The following is a 19,500-nucleotide window of genomic DNA, read 5'->3' on the forward strand; positions in this document are numbered from 1 at the left end:
CACTAAACTGCTTTCCCCTCTGTATAGTAACATGTAATCATATTGGGAATGATTGCTGTAATATACTTCTATGAGGAATAGTAATCCACTAACCTGCTCTCCCCTCTGTATAGTAACATGTAATCATATTGGGAATTATTGCTGTAATATACTTCTATGAGGAATAGTAATCCACTAACCTGCTTTCCCCTCTGTATAGTAACATGTAATCATATTGGGAATGATTGCTGTAATATACTTCTATGAGGAATAGTAATCCACTAACCTGCTTTCCCCTCTGTATAGTAACATGTAATCATATTGGGAATTATGGATGTAATATACTTCTATGAGGAATAGTAATCCACTAACCTGCTTTCCCCTCTGTATAGTAACATGTAATCATATTGGGAATTATGGATGTAATATATACTTCTATGAGGAATAGTAATCCACTAACCTGCTTTCCCCTCTGTATAGTAACATGTAATCATATTGGGAATTATAAATGTAATATACTTCTATGAGGAATAGTAATCCACTAACCTGCTCTCCCCTCTGTATAGTAACATGTAATCATATAGGGAATTATGGATGTAATATACTTCTATGGGGAATAGTAATCTACTAACCTGCTCTCCCCCCTGTATAGTAACATGTAATCATATTGGGAATTATGGATGTAATATACTTCTATGAGGAATAGTAATCCACTAACCTGCTTTCCCCTCTGTATAGTAACATGTAATCATATTGGGAATTATGGATGTAATATATACTTCTATGGGGAATAGTAATCCACTAACCTGCTTTCCCCTCTGTATAGTAACATGTAATCATATTGGGAATTATGGATGTAATATACTTCTATGAGGAATAGTAATCCACTAACCTGCTTTCCCCTCTGTATAGTAACATGTAATCATATTGGGAATTATGGATGTAATATACTTCTATGAGGAATAGTGATCCGCTAACCTGCTTTCCCCTCTGTATAGTAGCATGTAATCATATTGGGAATGATGGATGTAATATACTTCTATGAGGAATAGTAATCCAGTAACCTGCTCTCCCCTCTGTATAGTAACATGTAATCATATTGGGAATTATGGATGTAATATACTTCTATGGGGAATAGTAATCCAGTAACCTGCTTTCCCCTCTGTATAGTAACATGTAATCATATTGGGAATTATGGATGTAATATACTTCTATGAGGAATAGTAATCCACTAACCTGCTTTCCCCTCTGTATAGTACCATGTAATCATATTGGGAATTATGGATGTAATATATTTCTATGAGGAATAGTAATCCACTAACCTGCTTTCCCCTCTGTATAGTAACATGTAATCATATTGGGAATTATGGATGTAATATACTTCTATGAGGAATAGTGATCCGCTAACCTGCTTTCCCCTCTGTATAGTAACATGTAATCATATTGGGAATTATGGATGTAATGTACTTCTATGAGAAATAGTAATCCACTAACCTGCTTTCCCCTCTGTATAGTAACATGTAATCATATTGGGAATTATGGATGTAATATACTTCTATGAGGAATAGTGATCCGCTAACCTGCTTTCCCCTCTGTATAGTAACATGTAATCATATTGGGAATTATGGATGTAATATACTTCTATGAGGAATAGTAATCCACTAACCTGCTTTCCCCTCTGTATAGTAACATGTAATCATATTGGGAATTATGGATGTAATATACTTCTATGGGGAATAGTAATCCAGTAACCTGCTTTCCCCTCTGTATAGTAACATGTAATCATATTGGGAATTATGGATGTAATATACTTCTATGGGGAATAGTAATCCACTAACCTGCTTTCCCCTCTGTATAGTAACATGTAATCATATTGGGAATTATTGATGTAATATACTTCTATGAGGAATAGTAATCCACTAACCTGCTTTCCCCTCTGTATAGTAACATGTAATCATATTGGGAATTATGGATGTAATATACTTCTATGAGGAATAGTAATCCACTAACCTGCTTTCCCCTCTGTATAGTAACATGTAATCATATTGGGAATTATGGATGTAATATACTTCTATGAGGAATAGTAATCCACTAACCTGCTTTCCCCTCTGTATAGTAACATGTAATCATATTGGGAATTATGGATGTAATATACTTCTATGAGGAATAGTAATCCACTAACCTGCTTTCCCCTCTGTATAGTAACATGTAATCATATTGGGAATTATGGATGTAATGTACTTCTATGGGGAATAGTAATCCACTAACCTGCTTTCCCCTCTGTATAGTAACATGTAATCATATTGGGAATTATTGATGTAATGTACTTCTATGGGGAATAGTAATCCACTAAACTGCTTTCCCCTCTGTATAGTAACATGTAATCATATTGGGAATGATTGCTGTAATATACTTCTATGAGGAATAGTAATCCACTAACCTGCTCTCCCCTCTGTATAGTAACATGTAATCATATTGGGAATTATGGATGTAATATATACTTCTATGAGGAATAGTAATCCACTAACCTGCTTTCCCCTCTGTATAGTAACATGTAATCATATTGGGAATTATTATTGATGTAATATATACTTCTATGAGGAATAGTAATCCACTAACCTGCTTTCCCCTCTGTATAGTAACATGTAATCATATTGGGAATTATGGATGTAATGTACTTCTATGAGGAATAGTAATCCACTAACCTGCTTTCCCCTCTGTATAGTAACATGTAATCATATTGGGAATTATGGATGTAATATATACTTCTATGAGGAATAGTAATCCTCTAACCTGCTTTCCCCTATGTATAGTAACATGTAATCATATTGGGAATTATTATGGATGTAATATACTTCTATGAGGAATAGTAATCCACTAACCTGCTTTCCCCTCTGTATAGTAACATGTAATCATATTGGGAATTATGGATGTAATATACTTCTATGGTGAATAGTAATCCACTAACCTGCTTCCCCTCTGTATAGTAACAGGTAATCATATTGGGAATTATGGATGTAATATACTTCTATGAGGAATAGTAATCCACTAACCTGCTTTCCCCTCTGTATAGTAACATGTAATCATATTGGGAATTATGGATGTAATATACTTCTATGGGGAATAGTAATCCAGTAACCTGCTTTCCCCTCTGTATAGTAACATGTAATCATATTGGGAATTATGGATGTAATATACTTCTATGAGGAATAGTAATCCACTAACCTGCTTTCCCCTCTGTATAGTACCATGTAATCATATTGGGAATTATGGATGTAATATATACTTCTATGGGGAATAGTAATCCACTAACCTGCTTTCCCCTCTGTATAGTAACATGTAATCATATTGGGAATTATGGATGTAATATACTTCTATGAGGAATAGTAATCCACTAACCTGCTTTCCCCTCTGTATAGTAACATGTAATCATATTGGGAATTATGGATGTAATATACTTCTATGAGGAATAGTGATCCGCTAACCTGCTTTCCCCTCTGTATAGTAGCATGTAATCATATTGGGAATGATGGATGTAATATACTTCTATGAGGAATAGTAATCCAGTAACCTGCTTTCCCCTCTGTATAGTAACATGTAATCATATTGGGAATTATGGATGTAATATACTTCTATGGGGAATAGTAATCCACTAACCTGCTTTCCCCTCTGTATAGTAACATGTAATCATATTGGGAATTATAGATGTAATATACTTCTATGAGGAATAGTAATCCACTAACCTGCGTTCCCCTCTGTATAGTAACATGTAATCATATTGGGAATTATGGATGTAATATACTTCTATGAGGAATAGTAATCCACTGACCTGCTTTCCCCTCTGTATAGTAACATGTAATCATATTGGGAATTATGGATGTAATATACTTCTATGAGGAATAGTAATCCACTAACCTGCTTTCCCCTCTGTATAGTAACATGTAATCATATTGGGAATTATGGATGTAATATACTTCTATGAGGAATAGTAATCCACTAACCTGCTTTCCCCTCTGTATAGTAACATGTAATCATATTGGGAATTATGGATGTAATATACTTCTATGAGGAATAGTAATCTACTAACCTGCTCTCCCCTCTGTATAGTAACATGTAATCATATTGGGAATTATGGATGTAATATATACTTCTATGAGGAATAGTAATCCACTAACCTGCTTTCCCCTCTGTATAGTAACATGTAATCATATTGGGAATTATGGATGTAATATATACTTCTATGAGGAATAGTAATCAGCTAACCTGCTTTCCCCTCTGTATAGTAACATGTAATCATATTGGGAATTATTGATGTAATATACTTCTATGGGGAATAGTAATCCACTAACCTGCTCTCCCCTCTGTATAGTAACATGTAATCATATTGGGAATTATGGATGTAATATATACTTCTATGGGGAATAGTAATCCACTAACCTGCTTTCCCCTCTGTATAGTAACATGTAATCATATTGGGAATTATGGATGAAATATACTTCTATGGGGAATAGTAATCCACTAACCTGCTTTCCTCTCTGTATAGTAACATGTAATCATATTGGGAATTATGGATGTAATATACTTCTATGAGGAATAGTAATCCACTAACCTGCTTTCCCCTCTGTATAGTAACGTAATCATATTGGGAATTAGGGATGTAATATACTTCTATGAGGAATAGTAATCCACTAACCTGCTTTCCCCTCTGTATAGTAACATGTAATCATATTGGGAATTATGGATGTAATATACTTCTATGGTGAATAGTAATCCACTGACCTGCTTTCCCCCTCTGTATAGTAACATGTAATCATATTGGGAATTATGGATGTAATATACTTCTATGGTGAATAGTAATCCACTGACCTGCTTTCCCCTCTGTATAGTAACATGTAATCATATTGGGAATTATGGATGTAATATATACTTCTATGAGGAATAGTAATCCACTAACCTGCTTTGTATAGTAACATGTAATCATATAGGGAATTATGGATGCAATATACTTCTATGGGGAATAGTAATCCACTAACCTGCTTTCCCCTCTGTATAGTAACATGTAATCATATTGGGAATTATGGATGTAATATACTTCTATGAGGAATAGTAATCCACTAACCTGCTTTCCCCTCTGTATAGTAACATGTAATCATATTGGGAATTATGGATGTAATATACTTCTATGAGGAATAGTAATCCACTAACCTGCTTTCCACTCTGTATAGTAACATGTAATCATATAGGGAATTATGGATGCAATATACTTCTATGGGGAATAGTAATCCACTAACCTGCTTTCCCCTCTGTATAGTAACATGTAATCATATTGGGAATTATGGATGTAATATATACTTCTATGAGGAATAGTAATCCACTAACCTGCTTTCCCCTCTGTATAGTAACATGTAATCATATTGGGAATTATGGATGTAATATACTTCTATGAGGAATAGTAATCCACTAACCTGCTCTCCTCTCTGTATAGTGACATGCTATCCCCAGTAATATCTGACCTTATATGCTTCCCTAACCTTCATATTCATCCCTTCACAAGCTGTACCCACAAGATGGGAAATCAGAGGGTTTTTCACTATTACTTCTTTGCTCTTTGAATGCAAATTTGAATGGCCAGAAAAAATATATAGTATATACATATTGGCCACTAGATGGCAGCAGAGCGCACACAGCTCTATGCGTCCCACGTGATGGAGTGCAGCCAGGAACTGCCGAGTGCCGATGTAACGTCTCTGGCGCTGGGGTGGGCTTGGCTTCCGCTGCACTCGAAGCCATCATCGTGGTGTGACGTCACTGCAGCTCTCTATGGTATATATACAGCCTGTACCCTGCCCGCTGCTGGGGGGACTGTGCTGTGTTATAGTGTACATTATATGTGTATATATATATATATTATAGTGCAGTGTTATATAATGTGGTGTAATGTTGTGTAATAGGGAAACACATGCAGGGGGAGGGGAGACTGACAGGGAGATACATGTAGGGGAGGGGTCACTGACAGGGAGACACATGTAGGGGAAGGGACACTGACAGGGAGACACATGTAGGGGAGGGGTTACTGACAGGGAGACACATGTAGGGGGAGGGGTCACTGACAGGAAGACACATGTAGGGGGAGGGACACTGACAGGGAGAGACATTTAGGGGGAGGGGTAACTGACAGGGAGGCTCATGTAGGGGGAGGGGTCACTGACAGGGAGACACATGTAGGGGAGGGACACTGACAGGGAGACACATGTAGGGGAGGGGTAACTGACAGGGAGACACATGTAGGGGGAGGGGTCACTGACAAGGAGACACGTGTAGGGGGAGGGACACTGACAGGGAGACACGTGTAGGGGGAGGGGTAACTGACAGGGAGACTCATGTAGGGGGAGGGGTTACTGACAGGGAGACACATATAGGGGGAGGGGTCACTGACAGGAAGACACATGTAGGGGGAGGGGTCACTGACAGGAAGACACATGTAGGGGGAGGGACACTGACAGGGAGACACATGTAGGGGGAGGGGTAACTGACAGGGAGACTCATGTAGGGGGAGGGGTCACTGACAGGGAGACACATGTAGGGGAGGGGCCACTGACGGAGACACATGTAGGGGGAGGGGTGACTGACAGGGAGACACATGTAGGGGAGGGACACTGACAGGGAGACACATGTAGGGGGAGGGGTAACTGACAGGGAGACTCATGTAGGGGGGAGGGACACTGACAGGGAGACACATGTAGGGGGAGGGGTCACTGACAGGGAGACACATGTAGGGGAGGGGTCACTGACAGGGAGACACATGTAGGGGAGGGGTCACTGACAGGGAGACACATGTAGGGGAGGGGTCACTGACAGGGAGACACATGTAGGGGGAGGGGTCACTGACAGGAAGACACGTGTAGGGGGAGGGGAGACTGACAGGGAGACACATGTAGGGGGAGGGGAGACTGACAGGGAGACACATGCAGGGGGAGAGGTGACTGATAGGGAGACACATGCAGGGGGAGGGGTAACTGATAGGGAGACACATGCAGGGGGAGGGGTAACTGACAGGGAGACACATGCAGGGGGAGGGGTGACTGACAGAGACACATGTAGGGGGAGGGGAGACTGACAGGGAGACACATGTAGGGGGAGGGGTAACTGCTAGGGAGACACATGCAGGGGGAGGGGTGACTGACAGGGAGACACATGCAGGGGGAGGGGTGACTGACAGGGAGACACATGCAGGGGGAGGGGTGACTGACGGAGACACGTGTAGGGGGAGGGGAGACTGACAGGGAGACACATGTAGGGGGAGGGGTAACTGCTAGGGGGAGGGGTGACTGACAGGGAGACACATGTAGGGGGAGGGGTAACTGCTAGGGAGACACATTCAGGGGGAGGGGTAACTGTTAGGGAGACACATGCAGGGGGAGGGGTGACTGACAGGGAGACACATGTAGGGGGAGGGGTAACTGACAGGGAGACTTATGTAGGGGGAGGGGTCACTGACAGGGAGACACATGTAGGGGAGGGGTGACTGACAGGGAGACACATGCAGGGGGAGGGGTAACTGACAGGGAGACTCATGTAGGGGGAGGGGTCACTGACAGGGAGACGCATGCAGGGGGAGGGGTGACTGACAGGGAGACACATGTAGGGGGAGGGGTGACTGACAGGGAGACACATCCAGGGGGAGGGGTAACTGACAGGGAGACACATGTAGGGGGAGGGGTGGCTGACAGGGAGACACATGCAGGGGGAGGGGTAAATTCTAGGGAGACACATGCAGTGGTAGTGGTAACTGGTAGGGAGACACATGCAGGGGGAGGGGTAACTGCTAGGGGGAGGGGTGACTGACAGGGAGACACATGTAGGGGGAGGGGTAACTGCAAGGGAGACACATGCAGGGGGAGGGGTGACTGACAGAGACACATGTAGGGGGAGGGGTAACTGCTAGGGGGAGGGGTGACTGACAGGGAGACACATGCAGGGGGAAGTGTGACTGACAGGGTGACACATGCAGGGGGAGGGGTGACTGACAGGGAGACACATGCAAGGGGAGGGGTGACTGACAGGGAGACACATGCAGGGGGAGGGATAACTTCTAGGGAGACACATGCAGTGGGAGGGGTAACTGGTAGGGAGACACATGCAGGGGGAGGGGTAACTGATAGGAAGACACATGTAGGGGGAGGGGTTACTGATAGGGAGACACATGCAGGGGGAGGGGTAACTGATAGGGAGACACATGTAGGGGGAGGGGTAACTGACGGAGGAAATGTAGGGGGAGGGTTGACTGACAGGGATCAGTACGTGCGATCTGGCAAAACACTCCCCCAGGACTTGACGCCAATTGGCGTTAGGCAGTCGTGGTGGAGTCACGTGTTCACACCCATCGTTAAGTGAAAGGATACCTTAGCTGTCCCTAGATTTCTAAACGGGGGGCGTGGGCATGTTTAACAAGCGATCCTGATGCCCACTGGCCCCCCCTGTTCTTCTTGGTCCAGCCGCGTTACGCGTTAAGTCACTTCCTGGTCGGGAGGGTTCGGTGAGCAGTGCATAGGTGCTGCCCGGTGACGTTCATCCTTGGTCGCAAGCCCACGGCCGGGAGCACTCTGCTCATGCGCACTATGTAATCATGACATAACGACTACATTGTGCGCATGGGCAGAGCACTCACGGCCGCACGACCAAGGATGAACGTGACGTATGCACTGCTCGCCAAACCCTCCCGACCAGGAAGTGACTGCGGGAGGCATAAAGGGGCTGAACCGAGAAGAGCAGGGGGGGACCAGTGGGCATCAGGATCGCTTGCTAAACATGCCCGCGCTCCGTTTTGAAATCTAGGGACAGCTAAGGTATCCTTTAAAAAGAGTTGTTTGGGAAAGATATGGCTTCAGCCAACCACTAACCATGAATGAAACAAAAAGTTTTTCTTTTATTATTCATACTTTATGCAAAATTGTTAAGAAATAATAAATTATGCCAGGGTATGTTCACTTATGAGCACAACTGTATACCATGAGTGTGTATTACTGTTAATATTGATAAAGTATAATGAATATATATATAAAAAAAACACAAAATAGAAAAAATGCACAAAAAGAGAGTGACCGCCACTCAAGAACTATAAGGGCTCGTTTCCACTATCGCAAATCCGCACATGTAATGCAAGTGGATGGGCCTGTTTCCACTGTAGCGTTGTTGAGGTGCGTTTTTTTTCAGTGGTGAAAAAACGCACAAAAGAGCCGCAGAATTCGCCTGCGAGTGGAATGCAGGCGAATCGTCGCTAATGTATTTAATAGGGAATTCACATGCTGTTTTGGTATGCGAATTTTCATGCGAATTCGCATTAAATCAATGGAAAAGCACACCGGCATTGCAATGGTTAAATTTGCATACATCGTCATCCATGCGAATTTTCACAAAAATTCGCATGCACGCATCCGCATGCGAATTTTGCCGCAGCGATTTTGCAACGCAATAGTGGAAACAAGCCCTATATGTGAAAAACTTTATTTGTCAAATAGTCAATCTTTCTCAAAAGGTATCCCCTGTCAAAAACCCTCCCCCCATAAAATTCTGCCTGAGATCTCAACGGGAACGCTTTTTGTGCATTCTATTATCTATTATATAGTGTACCTGCCTTCTTCAACAAAATTGGTTGGGTGAACTAATTTTTATAGGACTTGTGCACCGGAATTACATACATTTGCCAGAATAGAAAAAATACGCCTTTAATTCCAAATAAAATATTGTCGCTATACATTGCACTAGGGGCATAATTTGAACATTGTAATAACTGGGACAAACGGGTAAATAAGATGTGTGGGTTTTATCTACAGTATCATGTTTTATTTTAACCTCCTGAGCGGCGTTTTGTTAGTTTGTGCCCGCAGAATTAATTAATTTGCTCACATGGCTGCAAAACCTTTAGCTAGCACTAGGCTAGCTAGTACAGATGTCTAGGTGCACCCCCCGATCGCCCCCGTTCCAGCCAGTTAATACATTACCCAGCCTGGATCCAGCATTCAGCGCAGCCTCCCCACACAGCTCCGGTCTTCACTATGGGGAGGATCGCACATGACGTCATGCGCAAACCCGATCTTCCCCACTGAGAGACCGGAGCTGTGCGGGGAGGCTGCGCTGAACGCTGGATCCAGGCTGGATAATGTATAAACGGGGAGATTGCAGGCGATCGGGGGGAGCCGGACACCTGGACTAGCTAGCCTAGTGCTAGCTAAAGGTTTTGCAGCCATGTGAGCAAATTAATTAATCCTGGGGGACTCCTGAGGCCAGCAAACGGTACGCCCGGCACAGTGTCAGGCATACCGCTAGGGAGGTTAATATCATAATGGCTGAAAAGTGAGAAATGTGTTTTTTTTTTTTCTTCTTCTTACTCCCTTTAAAAGGAATCTATATATATATATATATATATATATATATATATATATATATATATATATATATATATATATATATATAAAATCGGATGGATGGATGCATGTATGTGTGTGTGTGTGTGTGTGTGTGTGTATGTGCCGCGATCACTCGAAAACGCTTTTACCGATTTGAACAAAACTTGATACACAGATCCCTTACTACCTGGGATGATATGTTCTGGGGGTCTCGCGTCCCCCCTGCACACGTGGGCGGAGCTACAAACAGCAAATCAGATTCCACCCATTCATGTCAATGGAAAAAACTTGGCACAGTTGGTCATTTGGTGACCGAGGTTACAAATTCAGTAAAGGTGGGTGGAGCCTAAAACAGCCAATCAAATTCAAGCCATTCATTTTAAATGGGAAAATGTAAACTGCAGCCATTCTTAAAATGTTAATCACAGGGTTCTCAAACTTGGCACACTTGGCACACTTGGCCACTGGGTGAATGGGGTTAATATTCAGGAAAGTGGGTGGAGCCTACAACAGCCAATCAAAATTCACCTATTGATTTTAAAGGGGAATATTTAAACTGCTGCCATTCTTACACTATTAATGGCAGATTAAACTTGCTACAGTCGGTCATTGAGTGACTGGGATTCAAATTCACAGAAGGGGGCCGAGCCACAAATAGCCAATCAGATTTCTTTGCTGGATAAGCTGCTTCCATGGAGATGATAATAGACTTTAGGAGACCCCCCCCCCCCCCCAGCACCTCCCCTTAACCATAAATGGATCCACAATAACCCAAGTAGAGTCATTCAAGTTTCTTGGGTCCACGATCTCAAACAACCTAAAATGGGACAACAACACTGCCACTATTGTCAAGAAAGCACAACAGAGGATGTACCATCTACGGCAGCTGAAAAAGTTTGGCCTACCTCAAAATCTAATGGTGCAGTTCTACACTGCAATCATCGAATCCACCATAACATCATCTATGACTGTATGGTTCGGCTCCTGCTCAGCATTAGAAAAGAGGAGGCTGCAGCGCATCATCCGATCAGCGGAAAGGATAATTGGCTGTAGCTTACCTTCCCTGCAGGATCTTTACACTAGCAGGTGCAGAAAGAGAGCGACCAAAATTGCCTCTGACCCCTCTCACCCAGCTCACTCCATCTTCCAGCGCATGCCTTCAGGAGTAAGATTCCGGTCAATTGCTACCAAAACCTCCAGACACAGGAACAGTTTTTATCCTCAAGCGGTAGCCATACTTAATGCTGAACCACGTTAGAGCTGCTAGGACTGAAAGTAATCAGCACAGAACTAAACATGAACAATTCTCACATTGCTTACTGCCACTATACTTGCATAATGTCCTTGACTTGTAATATACACACTGTCTGTCCTTGTATTGTTTTTGTTTGTGTTTGTTAAGCAACTGCCAAGACAAATTCCTTGTAGGTGCAAACTTACTTGGCGAAATAAAATTGATTCTGATTCTGATTCTTCCATTCACACATTTTTGATACCAGGAACCCAAAAGCTCAAAAACTTGGTCACTGAGTGACTGTGTGTCAAGGTTACAAAAATGTGGACGGGGTCAAAAAGAAATTTCACTTGGAAAATATAAACTGCAGCCATTCTTACACTGTAATGGCAGTGTTCTCAAACTTTGCCCAGATGGTCACTGGGTGACTGAGATTAATATTCAGGGAAGTGGGTGGAGCCTATAATAGCCCAATTGAAATTCACCGGTTGATTTTCAAGGGGAATATTTAAAGCGGAATATAACCCTGCATTTCAACTTTGCTCTAAAACATTATTTACAGTATATTATATGCAACCAGCATTTTTTTTTTTACTAGACCAGCATTGGAAGGGTTACACAGGGCTTTAAAGTTCCTGGAGATTTCTGCAGACGCATCCGAAGCTGAAAGAGATACATTTTGTTTACATAAATGTATCTAAGTGTTGAATGTGACTCACTGTCTGACTGAGAAGAGCTGGAGGACAGCCAAAGAGTGTGTAAACATTTCTCAATAGTTACATTTCACTAAATAGAATGTATCTATCTGAACTTCTGCATATCTCTCCACGGAACTTTAAACCTCTGTGTTTAACCCTTCCAATGCTGGTCTAGTAAAAAAAAAATGCTTTTTGCATATAATATGCTGTAAATAATATTTTAGAGCAAAGTTGAAATGCAGGGTTATATTCTGCTTTAAATTGCTGCCATTTTTACACTATCAAAAGCAGATGCCTCAAACCTGCTACAGTTGGTCATTGGGTGACTGGGGTTCAAATGCTGGAGAGGGGCAGAGCCACAAACAGCCAATCTGATTTGTTTAATTTCTATGGGAATATACAAACCTCACAAACTTGGTCATTGAGTGTTTGTGTGTTAGAGTTAGAAAAATGGGCGGCGCCAATACCAGCCAAATACATACCCGGGCAACGCCGGGCAATCAGCCAGTATAAAATAAAATCTTAGCAAATAGTGCCACTCAAAGAGGCTTATTTGTGTCAAAAAATGTACAGCTCATTTAGGTGTGATAAGTAGTGATAAAGTTATTGCTGAATGATTGGAAGCAGCACTGAAATATGAAAATTGCTCTGGATTTTAAGGCCAAAACATTTAAAGTGGTTAAGTCTCTGGCTAGCTGTAAATGGGGGTGGTGTAACCTAGGAGGTGAACCGAGGGGGAGTTAGGATTCAGTGGCTTCATTTAGCAGTTGTCCTCCAACTCTGCAGCCTTGGAATACATTTCAAAAAGGTATTGTAGAAGATCTGGTAGGACATTAGTCTAAGTCTATGATAGGATTAGTGAGCTCCTCTGCAGACAGACAGTGATGGATAATGTGTGATGGATAATGTATGTATGCATATGGCCAGCTTGTGTAACTCACTGATTTCTTACAGATCCCAGTGTTGGACTGTCAGTGTACACAGTGCTGAGACACGCCTGGCTGCATTCTGTAGGACTGTTACCGACTTCCACCTTCCATTCTCTGCTGCTGTCAGCGATGGCGTCTGCTGGTCTGAGAGAGGAGCTGGAGTGTTCCATCTGTCTGAGCATTTATACAGATCCTGTAACCCTGAGATGTGGACACAACTTCTGTCGGGGCTGTATTCATCGTTTTCTAGTCACACAGGAGGGGTCTGGAGGATATTCTTGTCCTGAATGCAGGAAGAAGTTTCAGGAACGGCCAGCAATGCAGAGGAATATAAATCTATGTAATATCGTGGAGAACTTCCTGTCTACTCAGCCAGGTCAGGAGGAGTCTCAGGTCATCTGTAGTCAGTGTTTTCATGTTCCTGTACCTGCTGTTAAGTCCTGTCTGATGTGTGAGGTTTATCTGTGTGAGCATCACCTGAGAGTCCACAAAATGTCCCCAGAACACGTCTTCTGTGACCCCACCCCCTCCCTGAAGGACAGGAAATGCTCCATCCATCAAGAGGTGCTTAAATATTACTGCACTGAGGATGCTGCCTGTGTCTGTGTGTCATGCTATGTGATTGGAGGTCATGTCGGCCATAAGATAGTGTCTCTGGCTGAGGCCTCTGAGTGCAGGAAGAGTGAACTGAGAAATGTTCTGCAGGAAGTGATGTCACAGAGAGAAGAGATTGAGAAAAGAGTCCAGAGTCTGGAGGAATGCAGGAGAAAAGCACAAGAAAATGCAGATGATGAAACAGAAAGAGTCACTGACCTGTTTAATGACCTTCTGAGACAGCTGGAAAACCTGGAGAAGAAAGTCACGAGTGACATCATTAAACATGCGCAGCGGGTGTCATTATACTGTGATGACATCATCATGGAGTTGGAAATAAAGAAGGATGAGTTGTCCAGGAAGATGCGCCACATTGCGAAGCTGTATAACATGGCTGACCCACTGACTGTCTTACAGGCATCACACACAGGTGACATGTGTGACACTGAGGAGGGGGATAATGAGGACAGTGATTCAGACACAGGTGACAGAGAGGTGCGGGATGAGGACAGGGACAGACAAGAAGGACATCTGGATGTGGCCGGCATCTCACACACATTGCACACAGGACTAGCTGATATCATGTCTGGAGTGACTGGAGGGGTCTATATACAGCCTGCAGACATATCACTGGAAGTAAACACAACTGGGGAACATCTACAGATATCATATGACAGGAAATCTGCATTCAGCGTAGACAGTACACAGAATCGCCCAGACACAGCAGAGAGATTTCAGAATTGGCCTCAGGTGTTGAGCAGCCAGAGTTTCTCATCAGGGCAGCATTACTGGGAAGTGGATATTGGAGGATCAGAGCAGTGTGCAGTGGGGATGTGTTACCCCAGTATAGACCGGATGGGAGATCAACAGCTGATTGGAGAGAATAGCAAGTCCTGGGTTTTGAAGAGGGATGATGATGATCAGTATTTAGTGATGCATAACACTGAAGAGATCCAGTTGTCTGACAAGATCCCCAGAAAGAGAGTCAGGGTATATCTGGATTATGAGGCCGGGCAGATCTCCTTTTATGTCCTGTGTGACCCGCTCAGACACCTCCACACCTTCACTGCCACCTTCTCTGAGCCCCTCCATGCTGCATTCCGTGTGTGGGAAGGTCGTATAAAGATATCCGGGGAGAGGCCGGAGATGTGAGAAAGCTGCCCAGACACTGGTGACATCAACACTCATGAGTATTATATATTATCACATCTCTGTGCCCGGAGTCCGGCTTTATATTTCATCCCTTTATAGCCAGAGGCTTTTGTCCTGCAGCTTCTCTCTCTGGAGTCATTGATAGTTCAGATGAAAGATGAGACTCTTTCTTTTATTTTTATTTTTTTTTTACTTTTAAGGAAACCGAAACTAAAAATGAATTTGTTTTAATACACACCTATGTAGAGTGAAAGCTCTGGATACCATAAAGTCTTCCTGGTCCTTGGTTCCTCCTCAGTTCCTGCGTAGTCCCCTATTGAAGTTATTCCTCGATTAGTTTTAAAGACGAGCTTATCCGTACTGAACACGCATGGTTTCGGGCTTGTGCATGCGCAGTACGGAGGCGCTTGTCTTCGGAACTATTCAAGGATGTGAATAGTTTGGGGGGTTTCCTGAGAAATGCTGAAGACCTTGGAGGGATGATTTCAGGAAAACAGGACGGACTGAGGACCAGGAAGACCCTATGGTGTCCAGCCACTTACCACTACATAGCTGTGTATGAAAACTGTATTTACTTGAAGGGGTTCTGCGGCATGTAAAAAAAACAAACTGACACTTACCTGGGGCTTCTATCGGCCCTTGTAGCTGTCATATCTTACGCCATCCTCCTACGATGATACGTTCCCCGCCGCCGGCAACGGTCAATTATTCGTCTAACAAGACGAATAGCTTGTGCTCCCGCTCGCGTCTCCGGGAGCTCACTGCGCAGACGTAGTATGAGGTGAATAATTAGTCCAGGTCCGACGGCGGGGAACGGATGATCGTAGGAGGACGGCGTGGGACATGACAGCTACAGGGGGCCGATAGAAGCCCCAGGTAAGTGTCAGTTTGTTTGTTTGTTTTTTTAACATGCCACAGAACCCCTTTAAATGCAGCCCAAAAATGGTAAAATAATTGACTATGGTGGGCTGAATTACCTAATTCTTGGCATCCTGGTGCTGATTCCTGTCTTTGGGGTCCATCCGATTTCCTGTTCTCAGTCCTTTCCTCTGCCTGAAGTTCCTTCAACAAGCACTTTTGATCTGCACATATGCAAGTTCTGAACCGCATACATGCGCAGTGACAGGAAGTGCTCAGGGAACAGTGATTCCTTGCTATGCACAAGCGGTTCGGAACTCGGTGTAGAGGGATCCGGTTGATTATGAAGAGGACGGTGAGTGGGGAGGATCCCAAAGACAACCAGCAGCATCAGGAGGCTGAGGATTAGCTATTCTAGCCCAACATAAGCTTAAAGGGAACCTAAGCTAAGAAGGATATGGATTTTTCCTTTTTAAAATAATACCAGTTGCCTGACTCTCCTGCTGATCCTGTGTCTCTAATACTTTTAGCCACAGCCCCTCAACAAGCATGCAGATCAGGTGCTCTGACTGAAGTCAGACTGCATTAGCTGCATGCTTGTTTCAGGTGTGTGATTCAACCACTACTGCAGCCAAAGAGATCAGCAGGACTGACAAGCAACTGGTATTGTTTAAAAGGAAACATCCATATCCCTTTTACAGTGTTCTCCCCAGAATTTCTAACCAGCCGGGTGGCATGAAAAAGTAGGCGGGTGGGGAAGTAAGGTCACGTTGGGTGGAGTTGGAGGGTGATGCTGGGTGCCACTACTAGGTAGGGAGGGGCAGGGTGGATCGTGTTGGGTGCTACTTGATAGGAAGGAGTGTAGGTGGATCATGCTGGGTGCTTTTGAATGAGGAAGTGGGTAAGGAGGAAACACACTGGGAACTACTGATGAGGAGTTACACTGGATGATCTCACATGCACACAAGCATGATGTACACATGCTTGTTGCTTGTCTATGTGCTAAACAGCATGTACTACAGAGGGGGAAAAAAGGACTGGGAAAGAAAAAACAAGGAGGAATGTGTGAGAGACAAAAGGAAATGTGTGAGAGGGAGAGACAGACTAAGGGCCCTTTTCCACCAGCGCGTTTGCGCTGGCTGAATCGCAAAACCGCAAACCGCTAGCGATTCTACAATCGCTACGGTTTGCTTTTTAACATAGGAATCGCGGTAGGTCATTTCCACTACCGCGATTCGCTTTTGTCGGGAACGCGAACGCGCGGCGGAGCGATAATTGCCGCGATTTTGCTATGCAGTGCATAGCATAGCAAAATCGCGGCGGCGAACGTCGGGGAATCGCCGGTAATTGCGATTCAGCAATCGCTAGCGTTCAGCGTGAACGCTAGCGATTGCAAGTGGAAAAGGGCCCTAAAGGTAGACGAAAACATGTATATCAGTGTGGAAAAGGAAGGAGGGGGGGGGGGGGGGCAATAAAAACAACAACACTGTGTGGGTCAGAGAGGAGAGGATTGCAAGCAGTACCATCTAAATATGAATGTAATACAAGAATGCAGCACTCTCACAGCTCCTGTAACTTGCACAGCACACTGCAGGTCTGCAGACAGGTTTACATCAATGTAACATCTCGGAGCAGAGCAGTTGGGGGAAGGACAGCAATAGGAGCTGTAAAAATGTCTGTCTCCTCTCCTCCCAGCAAAGTGCATCTGCAAGGGGGGCATGCCATAGAGGTGACGCTACACCAGGAACAGCACGCAGAGGCAGCTAATAGCTATCAGTCACCACCTTACCAGGGATTAACAGATAACCATCTGCCCTGCAATGCTGTCTCCCCGGCATGAGCGAGCGCTGCGCCACACTCTTCCCTGTGCTCCGACATCTGACCTGCGAGGCTGGAGGTGAGGCTGGAACACATGCTGGGAAGTTTGCTGCGATGTGAAGACTTGCTGGAGGAAGGAAGAGAGCCCGTCCTCTGCATAATAATCATGCAGATCGGGATGGGATTCACTAGCTCCAGCTCCTTTGAAGTTCCCAGCGGTGCATGTGTGTAACTTCAGTTACCACCAGGCTCTCCCCGCCCCTCTACATCACGGCTATGCAGGAGCTGAGGGGAGGGCGGAGATAGTGTAAGTGACAGCGGCTGGCTCCAATAACACACAGCCGCTGCACACTGCATTGAATGTGGAGGAAGAAAATCTGATGCACGCTGTAACCACAGGCGGGCGGGAAGCTGAGACCAGCCGGGCGCTCCGCCCGGGTAATAGGCTCTGGGGAGAACACTGCTTTTAGTTAAGGTTCCCTATAAGTAATTTCCCCTGGTTCAGGGGTGCTCTAATGTTGGATGACTCCAGGCCAGATTTTGTTTAGCTTTTGATATAGTTTTAGATGGGTCCTTATCAAACCTTTATTATTGTCTGTGCTCCTGTGGGAATATTTATTCTCACTTTCTGTTCCTGATAGTTGCCGATACAAACAGAAGCTAAAATCTCCTTAAGCAGGACACAGAATACAAGATCTTTTATATGGGAATGGGGGAAAGTTAAAATCTCTGATCTCTTTATATTTCTTCTGTGTCCCCCTGTTTGGAAATTTCCTGTAACTCCTATGATAGATGATCATCAGAACAGGAACAGGATCAGTCTCGTATCTCACAGATTGCAATAAAACTGGATTATTAATCAAAACGGCCCAGCACAGGCTGTATACCTAGAGGTACCTTCTATAACACTGTGCCCTATTTATGTCACTTTGCTGAGGGAATGGGTTCCTCCTCGTTAGTCAGTCCGCAGTGCAGTGTAATCTGATCTCAGATTTCATAACTGAGCCCCAGATTCATCTGGAATAATTTGCATATTAATTTCATTTCATGGAAATGATGATGATGAACAGCTGCCTGCAGGTTAGAATGCAGAGCATAGCGTGAAACAGCTGACTGCAGGTTGGAATGCAGAGCATAGCGTGAAACAGCTGCCTGCAGGTTGGAATGCAGAGCTTAGCGTGAAACAGCTGCCTGCAGGTTGGAATGCAGAGCATAGCGTGAAACAGCTGCCTGCAGGTTGAAATGCAGAGCTTAGTGTGAAACAGCTGTCTGCAGGTTGGAATGTAGAGCTTAGTGTGAAACAGCTGCCTGCAGGTTGGATTCAGAGCTTAGCGTGAAACAGCTGCCTGCAGGTTGGAATGCAGAGCTTAGCATGAAACAGCTGCCTTGCAGGTTGGAATGCAGAGCTTAGCGTGAAACAGCTGCCTGCAGGTTAGAATGCAGAGCTTAGCGTAAAACAGCTGCCTGCAGGTTGGAATGCAGAGCTTAGCATGAAACAGCTGCCTGCAGGTTGAAATGCAGAGCTTGGTGTGAAACAGCTGCCTGCAGGTTGGAATGCAGAGCTTAGCGTGAAACCGCTGCCTGCAGGTTGAAATGCAGAGCTTAGTGTGAAACAGCTGCTTGCAGGTTAGAATGCAGAGCTGTATATGTAATAAGCTGCATGTATGCCATACAATTGCAGAAGTGACACTGGAAACACAGGTTACCACAGGGGGAGAGGTGACTTTTCATGACTCCTCCCACTGTCCTAATACAGACTCTGACATGGACGGGCACTTATAGGAACTGAAATTCACACTCTTTTATTGTCACAGTCTTTTCCATGGAGCACA

The 19,500-nt window shown here is 44.1% G+C and overlaps 1 protein-coding gene across 1 annotated transcript; it reads left to right on the top strand.

Moving 5' to 3' along the window:
* Positions 1-5,721: 5,721 nt before the first annotated feature.
* On the top strand, positions 5,722-15,600 carry LOC137560877 (E3 ubiquitin/ISG15 ligase TRIM25-like). Its single transcript, XM_068272034.1, has 2 exons — positions 5,722-5,802; positions 13,272-15,600. The coding sequence occupies exon 2, from the start codon at positions 13,376-13,378 to the stop codon at positions 14,990-14,992; it is 1,617 nt and encodes a 538-aa protein (XP_068128135.1). The 5' UTR covers positions 5,722-5,802; positions 13,272-13,375; the 3' UTR covers positions 14,993-15,600.
* Positions 15,601-19,500: the final 3,900 nt, after the last annotated feature.

The sequence above is a fragment of the Hyperolius riggenbachi genome, chromosome 3 (genome assembly GCF_040937935.1).
Source record: "Hyperolius riggenbachi isolate aHypRig1 chromosome 3, aHypRig1.pri, whole genome shotgun sequence".
In the NCBI taxonomy this organism is placed as follows: Eukaryota; Metazoa; Chordata; class Amphibia; order Anura; family Hyperoliidae; genus Hyperolius; species Hyperolius riggenbachi.

What these genes read in the sequence shown, in the direction of transcription:
- LOC137560877 (XM_068272034.1), top strand. Translation starts at nt 13,376, where the DNA reads ATGGCGTCTGCTGGTCTGAGAGAGGAGCTGGAGTGTTCCATCTGTCTG.